The 12,244-nt window shown below is 39.0% G+C and overlaps 1 protein-coding gene and 2 long non-coding RNA genes across 19 annotated transcripts in view; 2 read left to right on the top strand and 1 right to left on the bottom strand.

Annotated features, from left to right (window-relative positions):
* Positions 1-1,008, top strand: part of LOC308585181 — a 29,039-nt gene extending 28,031 nt beyond the window's left edge. The window contains exon 2 of the long non-coding RNA XR_014007123.1: positions 969-1,008. This is a non-coding gene — a long non-coding RNA (uncharacterized lncRNA). The remainder of the gene's footprint in view (positions 1-968) is intronic.
* The window catches only part of MECOM (MDS1 and EVI1 complex locus), a 468,901-nt gene that overhangs the window by 4,896 nt on the left and 451,761 nt on the right, over positions 1-12,244 (bottom strand). For all 17 annotated transcript variants that reach the window (XM_081189989.1, XM_081189979.1, XM_081189992.1 and 14 more), the window contains 4 exons: positions 10,187-10,353; positions 7,022-7,099; positions 3,487-3,656; positions 2,281-2,410 (listed from right to left, as the gene is read on the bottom strand). In XM_081189989.1, the coding sequence (XP_081046115.1) occupies positions 2,281-2,410; positions 3,487-3,656; positions 7,022-7,099; positions 10,187-10,353 (545 nt within the window). The remainder of the gene's footprint in view (positions 1-2,280; positions 2,411-3,486; positions 3,657-7,021; positions 7,100-10,186; positions 10,354-12,244) is intronic.
* On the top strand, positions 2,369-5,703 carry LOC308585256. The gene is made up of 2 exons (XR_014007202.1): positions 2,369-2,422; positions 5,067-5,703. It is a non-coding gene; the product is annotated as an uncharacterized lncRNA (long non-coding RNA).

The following is a 12,244-nucleotide window of genomic DNA, read 5'->3' as shown; positions in this document are numbered from 1 at the left end:
ATTGTGTTGGGGAGGTGCAGAGCACTATGAACACATCGGCTTCAAAGTGAAATCAATAGGCCTAGATGCATTTAATTCTATAAAAGATTGTGACCTTTGTCATGGAGAAGCAGTCATGTGAATTACTGACACTGTTTAGTACTGCACACCAAAAAATTATTCCATTGATTTTATGAAGCATTCTGTATAATTTAAATGGAGATAAGTTTTGATTGGTTTGCCTTGTTATCATAACATTTTAAACTCAAACATGTAACGAAATGTTCTAGTTCACCGGAAGCTCTCAGTCCTTCTCAACCCATTCCCTAGAGAAAAATTACGCCTTTCTAAATACAAAGGAATTTCACTTTTCATCTGATAGCTTTTAGATTTTCCAATAAATTGTCTGTTAGGCTATATAAAATGAAACCACACCAGACATTATCCCATAATTGCCTAAATCATGTAGGGTTACCCACAAACAATAATCTTTTGGATCATTTAACAAGCTTGTGTCTACATTGGTCAACATGTCTATATTCCTTCATTTATACTTCAAGAAGAAAAAGAAATAGAATTTAACCAATTATCATTAAGGATTATAGGATCCATTAAACATGAGGAAATTATCTTGGAATAACCATAAAGAAACCCATAATTTTGCAATGATGTTGAAAAAAGTGACCATCATCTCACTTGTGGGTATCTTTGGCATCTTTTATCAGGATGCCCTGGCAGAACTTCTTGGACAGTCTTAAGAAACTATGAGCTATAAACCAGGGGTTGCCAGATTTTTAAACCATGCCAGAAGAAGACAGTTTGAAGTGAAAAAGGACTTGGATTTAAACCAAAGTAATGAAAGCCACATGATTAAAAAAACAGATTTGCTAATTATGCTTTTCATATGCAGTAATTTGCCAAGTATGAAATATCTATCAAAATTTTGAAAGGAATCACTGGATGACCCATCAACCTTTTTTCCCTTATAGACTTCCTATCAGAGGACATGTTGAGACCAGATGTGGGGGGGGGGGGGGGGACTAACCCATGACAATCAAGCAGGAAGAAAATTTGAATGTGTATGTAATGTATTATCAGCTGCCTTCATGAATATATGCCTACTAGTTTTGACCCAGCATAAAAATGAGCGAGAAACTTTAAAAATAGAAAGTCATAAGCCATATGCAATTTCTGCCCTTGAACATGGAAAGCAAATTAATGTGAGAGAGAAGGCGGTAAATAAATTTGACCCAGAACATAATCACACACCATGTTACACATCAGTGGAAAGCTTATGCTTATCCCCAATTCAAGTGCTGTTTCAAATCCAAAATATGCACTTGAACCATATATTGATTTATAGTCTGTTGATGCATTAGAGTGGCTAGGACAACCCAGACAGATGGGTGGGGTATAAATAAAAAAATTAGTAGTAGTAGTAGTAGTAGTAGTAGTAGTAGTAGTAGTAGGGGTTTTACTTAATACACACAGTTCACTTTCTTTACTGGCCCTCTGCATCTGTAACAAATGTCTCACTATCCCACATTAAATACAGAGCAGCTTCTAGCTCTGAATCAGGTGTTTGATTATATGCAAAAAGCTAAAACTGGTGCAAATCCCTGAAGGGAAAGTGATGTCCAATAAGATTACCTGGGCATCCAAATACTGCCAGGGGGTTAGTAATTTCCTTCCCAATTCCTCACCATTTGGAGGAAATTTCAAACTTCTCTTTCCTAACTCAAACATATATTGCTGATATTGCTGAACTGGGAATGATTGAAACTTGCTAATGCATGAAACATTTATTGTGAAAGCACTGGATTTGTATTTTGTATGCAATCCATTTTGACCTGCTTAGTTTGGCCACTTTAACATCAGCACATGTAACTTTGCTAATTGCCAGGAGATCCTAACTATGTTTTGAAAAAGATTTTGTGAAGATATTGCTAAGGATAGTGTAGTGTAGTGTAGTGTAGTGTAGTGTAGTGTAGTGTAGTGTAGAAAACACAACAAACACCTTAACTGTAGTAGTTTTGCCTGTTAGAAATGGTCAAAATTAAGTTAGCTTTAGGATTGCACGATTATGATAGAATTGCAAATTTTTATGTCTTGTATGTAATGGAGACAATCCAGAGAAAGTTCTGTGTAATCGGACTACAATGATATCAACAAAACTCCATGACTGTGATTCAGTCCCACAGGCTTTAAAGGGAGTATGTCACCTTGATTTTGCCCAATTCCCTTTGGAAATAAGCTGGAAATGTAACACTTCAGTAGTAAGGAAACAACAGTTAACCTTACCTTTCTTCTGAGTTGTTGTGGTTGCTATTCCCAATGAAATTACGAATTTCAGTAAAGTATGAGTCTTCTTTGTCATCTAGGATAGCACCTGTGCTTTCAAGTTCAGAATGAGGTGAAGATGTAGCAGTACCTTCACAGAAAAGTAAATATTTGGTTTTTTTATCCTATCAGAATTATGTTAATTTTTATTAATTTATTAACTACTTTCTTCACAAGTGTCTCAAGGAAACATACAATAAAAAAATAGTGCCAAAGTTCCCAAATGCCATCATTGCACATCTTATCAAATCAAGAAAAGAAATGCTTGATGAAACACACTCAACTATAATAGAAATGGTTCAGCTGGAAGTGAGCAAAACAAATGAAGAACTGGAGGTGCACAGTCCTATGGACCCATCCCATCCTATAGGTGTCCTCAGGAAAGGATCTCCAAAGAAAGTTTCTCAAAACAAGAAGTGGGACTGGGCTGCCAGATTTGCTTGCAGCACAGAAAACAAGCATGGAGAGAAATAGCATAGTTTACACAGCTGGCTGCTACAATGATCAAAGAAACTAAGCGTTCTGATTCTGGGCTCAATTAAATAACATTGAAAAATTGAACTGTGTTAGGTGAGGAAGCAGCTTGTGCCTCACTGGTCAATTGTAGGGTTGCCATATTTTAAGATGTAAAAATCCGGACAAAAATTATTGAGCTTTTTGTGGGAAGTCAACCAAAAAAGGCTTAGAACTTACTAATTACTTACTAATAGAACTTAGTATTTATTTCAGAGTGCAGGCATCTGAAAATTTTTCTCATTTTAGTCTTAAAAAATAGATGACCATTTTCATCTAAGCCATTGATCCAGTGGCGATAAACTTGCATATGTTGCTAGTTGTACACAATAGTCTACATAACTTTCTCTATCAAAACTGGTATATTAGGCTGATGCTGCCCAGGTCTTAAACCATACCAACTTCCTGGATCAAAATTCGGATCTGATTTCTGACAAGTATTTAAGATTTTAGTCACAAGTACATAAAAACCTAAGGATAATGTTCAAGCCCATTGTATTCTTCTGACATAGGAAGATCCCTGTAATAGTTGTGGGATGAAAAGCATGATCTGCAGTGTCACAAGAATGCCACACCTGTACAACAGACCTGTATGATCTCATGAATTCCCCTTAAATGATTTATTTTAATGCAGAAAGCATGATAGGTACATACCAGACATGTTGCCATTCTCGTGTTTTTTGAGATGTCTATCTAAGTTGGTTTGTTGGCCAAAGCACCGGTCACATAAGTGACATTTGAAGGGCTTCTCCTTATTATGGATGTTACGAACATGTCTCTGCAGGTTAGACGATATACTAAAAGACCTGTCACAGTATTTGCATCTGAAAACAAATATCAAATAAGAAAGTAGTATGTGAAATATAACTCAAATGAAACTAGAGAGCAACCATCTCAATTCAGCTCCACCGCAGTTTTGCTAAACCCAGTAATATCTCCCCCACCCCATATATTTTATTTGGTTTTTCAATAAAATAGCAAACATTGCAGGTCTCCTATCCAGTTACAGAACTACAGAGTAAGGTGAAAGAACAGAGGGAAATCTGAACAACAAATCATAGAATCATAGGGTAACAGTAGCGTTGGAAGGTGCCCCAAGAGTCATGTAGTCCAACAACCTGCAATGCAGGAATGTAGCTAGAATATCTTCCAAACAGTAAATATCACAAAATGCTGCTTGAAAGACTGTATTTTCAATATTTTTATGCCTTTTATTTGGATCTAACTTGCCAGTAAAGCAATGGTTTCTATGCTTCAAGCCATCCCCCTTGTTCCCTATTCAGAAAGGGCACAGTAATCTCATTACAAATTTATCCGAATAAGTGGTATAGATTTTGCTCTGAAAATCCAAGTTTGGTTTCTGGTATCAGGAAAGATTCCATATTATTAATACTGTAAAACAGAAGGGATTTGTGGCCAGTGTGAATTTTTGGGAGCTTGTTAGGTTGTGATAATGATAAGGGAGAACAGCATGCACAACTGACTTGTTGCACTTTTTGTTTCTTATGCTTCCCTATCTTGTCTGAAATTGGTCTTGTGCATCTTTCCCACACAAAGCTTGCATATGTCTCCACTATGGAAGACATGCAGGATTGATTTTGAACAAGGCAGAGAAATCTAGGGAGCAGGAAGCACAAGTCAACTGCACATCCTGTCTCCTATCTCTCCCCCCCTTCCTCACCACACATGTTCTCACACATACATTTTGGCACATGCAAATTAATGTTAAGGTATAGTTACAGGAAATATCTCAGTATTTCAGAGTTAACAGGACATAATTTATGATAGCCTGTTAAAGTATTGCAGTAAAGCATATATGGTGTGAAAAGCAGAGAAGCACCAGCCTATTGTTCATGCTGTTGCCAATACCGTACAATTAAGCACTTTGAGAAGAGGGAAAACATGAAACAAATTACTTCTAAGGCTCAAATAAGGTAGAAAGACCACTTCCCTCCCTGTTAAAAATTACACTGTGTGATAAAATCTTTTATTGAGGAATTAGCTTGCTCAATTGCTAATCCTGGAGGAAATTCAGTTATCTTCCCAAACGCAGAAATAAACAATCCAAATCTTTAATACTGTGCCAACGCAAGTAGTTTAGTCTATCGCTCTGGTACCAGAGGCATCAATTTTCATACTCTGTAGTGATTTGAAGTCCCTGAAGTCTTTACTGTATTGCCCTTTCAGCCATTACTAAGACATACTATAACTATTCCAAATTCTCTTCCTGGCAGCTGGCCAACAGTCTTCATCGCCATCGTCGTCTCCCCACTGCCCCCCACAATCGTCTATTTCTCCTGAACTTCAAAACATGTCTGTTACATTGTGTGCTAAGTCAATTATTCAGGGAAGAAATTATGCATTACATTGCTAATTGTTTCTGGCTGTTATGCAGTGGAAGAGCATAACATGTTTCAAGATACCTCTTAAAACAAGAATTAAATTACATGCAACCTACTTCCCAAGTAAATTCAGGACTGAGTGAAAAATCTATCCCAAACAATGAGCTTTTTCTCCTTTCTTTGCAAGGCGTAAAATGTACCGATTTGTGCTTGTTTTGTTAGAACATGAGCCGAGTTTCTTCAATTGATTTCATTAAGTGAACGTTCCATTTTGTACAATTAAAATTCTTTTCTTATTTCACTATGTGAATTGCCCTCATGGGCCAGATTTCCTAAAGGCTCTCCCAGTTAGGGCCCACAAAGATCAATGAAAGTTACCAATGAGGAAGTGGGTTAAAAGCACCAAGGACATGGAGATTAGCATGTATGCTTGTGAAGAGAATAATAGGACAGAAAATGCTTGTGGGAATTAAATGTACATCTTAAATAAATGAAATAAAACAACACTTTTGCAGGGTGAATGAACAAATACTGAAATCAAATTTGATGCAAAGTAAGAAAATCATGTTTTTAGAACTCCATTTTTGATTAAAGTGATTGTCAATTAATTTTTTACCAGAATTGGTAGGCCCACCAAAGCTCAGTTAAAATTGTTTCCATTCAGACATTCCTGAAAGAGACTGCTGCTGTTCATGCCACAACAGTTTGGCCTTGATGTAGATGGAATCTATGTAGCTGGAATCAGTCAGGGCGCTACCCTCCCCAGGCCAGGTGGAAAAAGGCCTGCAATGATCTTCCAGGATTCCCAGCCATTTGAACTGACTCAGATCCTGTGATCATCATATGAGGCCCTTCTTATTGTGCTTCCTCTGTGAGAGGTCCAGAGGGTGGCAACACAAGAATGGCTCTCCACTTGTGGAATGCTCTTCCCAGGAAGGCTAAAGATATGTAACAAAGGGACCAGGCGAAAACATTCCTCTTCTCCCAGGCCTTTGGCTGATAAAACAATCTATGGTATTTTAAACTATTTGGGGGTGTTACTGTTTTTGTTTGTTACTACAGTATGTATTCTTGTGTTTTTATATTGTAAATCACCCTGTGATCTTTGGATGAAGGGTGGTATAGAAATAAATGAATGAATGAATGAATGAATGAAGACGACGACGACGACCCATTTAAGGACAGCTGTAAAGGAAGAACTTAATATTTTCCTTCTTGCTATGGTCCAGATTAAAATGTCTTCTCAGAGGTGTCTGTTTGCATCAGATGAAAATCCCCTACCAAGACTGCTATGATTCTGATTAATATTAACCTCCCATCCCACCCATCCCATTGGATGTGATTTGCATTTTTTAAAAAATATGCATGTTGGTTTAAAGACACATAATGTTAAACATAACACATACAAAGATGTGTATAATGTCACACCTAGTGTGGCCCTGTCTCCCTGCTCCAGGTGAGTTGTGCATCTGCAACTCCAAAACCAGAAGGACCAGCATGTGTCATTTCACATTATCAGGAATGCTTCATTCATCCACTTTTGAAGGCACCTGCATTAATCAAAACTATGTATGCTCAGCACTATGGTTATTAACTCTCAAGTTCCTGGGTGTCTTTTGCCTCTGAAGGGTTTTGTGAGCATCCCATTGGGGTTGTGTTGAAGCACTTGGACCAGGTTTCCCCACACATTTACTAGAAAGTATTGTCAACTGTGTTTTACATAGCACATTCTAAAACCTCATTTCATTTTTAATAGTGAAAACTCTTTGGAGGTCAAAGGCTCCAGTATGGAGCCCTAACAGCCAATAAGAGTCTGTGGCTACTCCCCAGAAGCATTCATCTTGTACCTGTAAGGCTGTTCTCCAGTGTGTGTTCTCAGGTGACGGGTAAGATTTGCAGATCTTGGAAATATCTTGCCGCAGTATCTGTTATTAGAAAATGGTATATAAAGATAGCTTTAATGTTTTGCTTTAAGATACATAAAGAAATAAAATGCATAGTCCTAACTTCAAACCAATACTGGATGGAACTGCTTCTTTGGTGTAGAGTGGTACCGGTAGTTATGAACTTAATTCTTTCTGGAGGTTTGTTCTTAACCTGAAACTATTCTTAACTAGAGGCATGCTTTCACTAATGGGGCCTCTTGCTGCCGCTGCGCCGCCAGCACACGGTTTCCTTTCTCATCCTGGGGCAAAGTTCTCAACTTGAGATAACTCTTCCAGGTTAGCAGAGTGTGTAACCTGAAGCGTTTGTAACCTGAGGCATTTGTAACTCAAGGTAGCACGGTATTTAAATATTTCTGAAAGTAGCTTCAATAAATATATTGAATCAAAACCTTATGGATTAAGGTGGTGATGTCTGAATTTTCCAGTGCAACCCTCAGCAATCTATGAGAGCAGACTTTTATTTGAATGTTCATCCCGACATACTACACTTATTAACTTTGTCACTTCCCCAGCTAAATGCTTATGGGGGACGGGAACTCTTTTATCCAAGGTTTAGAATCTTGGCTTGATGGAAAGAGGTTTTAAATTGTTCAGCATATTCAATGTGTCAGTAAACGTGGCATCATTCCATCTGTGAAAGATCAGATCAGACACAATTCAAGAGACCTAATCCATCAAGGTATGCTTCTGTAATAGTGTGACTTGAAAGTAGCTGACATGTTTTCAGAAAGATCAGATAAACTGATATGACAGTTATCAAACATAAACTTACATTCTGAAAATGAGATAGGGTCATAAATACCAAGCTAAAAAAAAAATAGAAAACTGAAGTAGCACCATCAGGTTATTCTGCCAAATCAGGAACATTTCCCTGAAAATATGCATCCAAAATATAAATCCTAAATGACATTTCTAGATGATCATAGATCAATTTGAACATCACTTGTTGACCAAGTAAAGCCATTATGAGATTATTTCGTCCTGTCAAATTCAGATGGTGTATTCCTGCCCACTGTCCATATTGACTAGGGCTGGACTCAGAATCTGACAACATCTGGCATGCCAGAGTTGCTCATTCCTGCTCTACATGAAGATAGCTGATATTTGCTGCGACTAGAGGGGGCGTGAATGGAACATGCGGCACATGAAGGAGACAAGGTTAAAACCACATTGTGAGGACTTGACCATGAAAAAGAATACTACAGTGCCAGCCCAATATATTTTGCTGCATGAACTGAAGCCCAGATGGTGCCCCTTTTCCACAAGGACCAACACCTAAAAGAGTCTAGCTGCAACATTCAAACAAAAATCCCTGCCATCATCTACACTCCTAGTGCAGCCCTGTGCCATCTGAAGCCGGCTAGTTCACTGTGCTGCATGGTGGGACCAGCTCTGGAATACTACATGAATTAGCTTATGCTTGGGAATATGAAAAACCTTTATTTTCATTTATATGCTACCAAACAGCCATAGCATTGGGGTTTTCAAACAAAGCCAAAGATGGCTCATGATGGATAGTTCAGACAGTAGAGCATGACACTCTTAATCTGAGGGTCGGGGGTTCAAGCCCCATGTTGGGAAAAAGATTCCTACAGTGCAGCAGGTTGGACTAGATAACCCTCGTGGTCTGTTCCAACTCTACAACTCTATGGCTTATTCTATTATTATATAAAATACCTGTAGAGTGCCAGTTGCATCATCCATCAAGCAAGCACTGTGAATGCACAACCAGCATTAATAAATGCAGAGCTTGTGCAAATTGCTTGGGCCTTTATTTGGGATCTAATGATCTAATATAATGATACCAGCCAGAGTAGAAGACAACAGAGCTTGTCAAAAGCAACATTGTTCAGATAAATGCAAACTTGTGATACAGTGGTTTTGTCTAAATCAGCAAATTCCATGTCTATTTCATGACGTTTACATGGGATTGCTGTTGCCTCTGGAGTACACAGATGGCGATCATAAGGGAATACTTCCAAACTTTTCTGAATGGAGCTACCATGAAGGTAGGCTTGGCTCAGTATCAATTCCTTCACAACTGTCTAAACATAATGAAGGGCTAGAGTATTGTAAAGGAATAGGTCTGTTTTAAAAATTCCATACAGAAACCTAGTCCCACGCAAATAAAGAAAGTGGTAAAATTGACTATGCCAGGTCAGAAATAGCTTTTAGTCTAGTCAATTTCATTCTTTGGAGGGTGGGGAGAGAATAAGAAAATATCTGGGATGTTGGGGCATTGTTGAGAGAGGTACATGTGCACCCCCCCTTTTAAAAGTGACAGGAGTGCATAATCATTTATCCTTCAACCTACTAAAATAAATTAACAACAAGACTCAATATTATTTCAGACATGGGTGCGTATTAACTGTGTTACTGGTCAAGGGCATTATCCAGAACATTCACTATTTAAATTGTAACAAATTTTCCAATTCACATTTGCACCATAATGATGTGTGAAATTCATTAAATTCTGGGGTCAACAGAAAAGCTTTCTCTGAGTCTAACAACTGGTCTGCCACTTAGGACCTGAAAGGCTACAGATGTCTATAAGATGGATCCAAACTCTGAGACAAAACTTCCATTGATTTCTTTAGGACAACGTTGATTTGAGCCAAATATTTGCAGTGACGACTCAGTTTTTTTAACACATCTAATCATTCACAGATCTTGTGGAATTTCCCTTCAGGCATTATCAAAGGAAAGACCAAGTGAAAAACAGTCTTGCAGTTCATGATCAGAAAAAAATTATGAAGGAAAAGATCGTGTATTAATATAAAGGTGATGAGGAAATTTTGGAACAAGGCAGCGTATGTAATGTTTTGGCCTCATTTATCAAGCGCAAGGTAATGCAGGACAAATTTCTCCTGTAATTGCAAACAAACACAGAATCAAACACTATGACCATGTCTTGCTGAATAAAGAACCTTTTAAAATGCCAGTGACCCACCATAATCCCTATTCATCATCCAATCTTGAGTAATTTCTAAAATAAACAGCAGCGGCTTGCAAGAGAAGAGAGATATTAAGAGAGGCTGTTGTGGGTAATTAGCTTGGAGAGTTTACCTGCAGGTATAGCGCTCTTTGCCTTTTCGTAGAAGGTTCTCTGGCAGGGTGCTGGGAGGGGCTCTGAAGTTGAACATGGAAGGGACAGATTGCATGATGTCACTGGCTTCTGGTTTCAGGGCACTAAAACTCTCTAGCTTTTCAGCCATGTTTTCTATAGCTGACATCTGCAAGGAGGAGGGGGAAATCATTGTGAGGACATTCTTGTACTCCAAAGTCAACAAAGAGCTCCATTTTAAAAAGTGTACTATTGAAAACTCTGCTTTTCTTTTTTAACTAGAAGAAACAATAAAAGTTGTTGCTATTTCAATGACACAATATTTATTCCACCTTGTTATTATACGCTGATAAGGAAATATTACCAACATAAACTGGTCTCAAGCCAGTTTAACTGATACTACATTTCTGAAATACTACAGCTTTGTTAGAGGTAACACAACCTTCTTACTGATTTACAGTATAATTCACAAAAGAAAAAAGCAGTTACATATATTTTATATTTTATATATTTTATAGTTTATGTTTCTAGCCTGTCACCCAATTTTCTAGTGGCCATCTTGCTCCATGAAAATTAGCGCTGAGCCTCCACCTTGGACTAATTCAAGGCTTTACTGTTGTTACTCTATGTGTGTAGATAGGTTTGTATAATGCCACAAAAGATAATATTTTCCTGTTTAATAGTCTGTAATCATAATAAATCCATCCATCCTCTTCAGGCACCCTCCCACTTACGTGCATCTGGGTCACAATTAAATAATACATAAATAAATAGGCCTTCCCTTGCTCGTTGCTGCTGCTGCTGCCTGGAAGTTGCCTGAGTGAGGGAAGGTTTGCCTTTGATCAACCATTAGGACAGGGTGGGAGGCACCTTCTCCCAGCCATGTGTCTGCACCCCCATCCCGTCACCAGTTCTGCTTGGCACCCTTCTTGGCCCTCGCCCTCTGTGGCCAGCTGCTGCCACGGCACACACTAGCTCCCCACAGGCAGGCAGGCTTGGGACAGGCCAGGCAGTGGTCCTGAGTAATTTCCAGGATGCCTCTCTCTCTGTGTTAAGGAGCTATGCCAGAGGTCGGCAACCTAAAGGCCATGGGCCACAAGCGGCCCATGGACCCCCGCCACCCTCTCAGTCGGCTCCCGTGCGCTGTGCAGAGCAGAGCAGGGATCGCCTTCCACGACACTGGCTGGCTTCCCATTGGCTGCAAGAAGCTCCTACAGCCAATGGGAAGCTGCGCACGCCTCCCCAGCACCAGAAGGAGTGCCGTAAATAGCGTTTGCACATGCTTGTGTGCACGCACTCCGGCCCACCGTGGCATCTGCGGGACCGTGAACCAGCCCAAGCCACAAAATTTTTGCTGACCCCTGAGCTACACAATGGTACACATATATGGATACAGAGCTATGTAGAGTAAATAAGGTATATCCACCCAGTTATGCTGCCTGCTTCTTTTTGCCCCATCAGAACAAAATTCAGCAAGATGTCAATCACATTTAGTTAGGTCAGTGTTCCAAAGACAGGGAAATGACATAACTTTTTTATCACCTCCAAAGCAATGCTTTTCAGTGGTGTTAGTTCACACATTCAGCTGCCAATTATCATGTGTACAGTAATCAGGAGTAATCAAGTGATGAACCTGTATACAGTGGTGCCCCGCAAGACGAAATTAATTCGTTCCGCAAGTTTTGTCGTCTAGCGAATTTTTCGTCTTGCGAATCACGAAAAATTGCATTGAAAATCAATTAATGCGTTCCTATGGTCAAAAAAAGTCCAAACAAAGCCAAATTTGGTACAACAACAGTTTATTAACTGCTCTTTAAAGTCACACATACTGTAAAGAGCAGTTCAAAAATTGAAGGGAAAATAAATTAACTTTATAAACAAAACATGTCTTTGTTTTTAGACAAAGGAAACAAAGTCGCGAGACGTTTTCGTCTTGCGAAACAAGCCCATAGGGAAATTCGTCTTGCGAGGCAAATCGAAAACGGAAAAACCTTTCGTCTAGCGAGTTTTTTGTCTTGCGAGGCATTCGTCTTGCGAGGTACCACTGTACCTGAACCAGT

The sequence above is a fragment of the Podarcis bocagei genome (genome assembly GCF_964188305.1).
Source record: "Podarcis bocagei genome assembly, chromosome: 4".
Classification (NCBI taxonomy): domain Eukaryota; kingdom Metazoa; phylum Chordata; class Lepidosauria; order Squamata; family Lacertidae; genus Podarcis; species Podarcis bocagei.
This window is presented reverse-complemented; position numbering and strand designations above follow the sequence as displayed.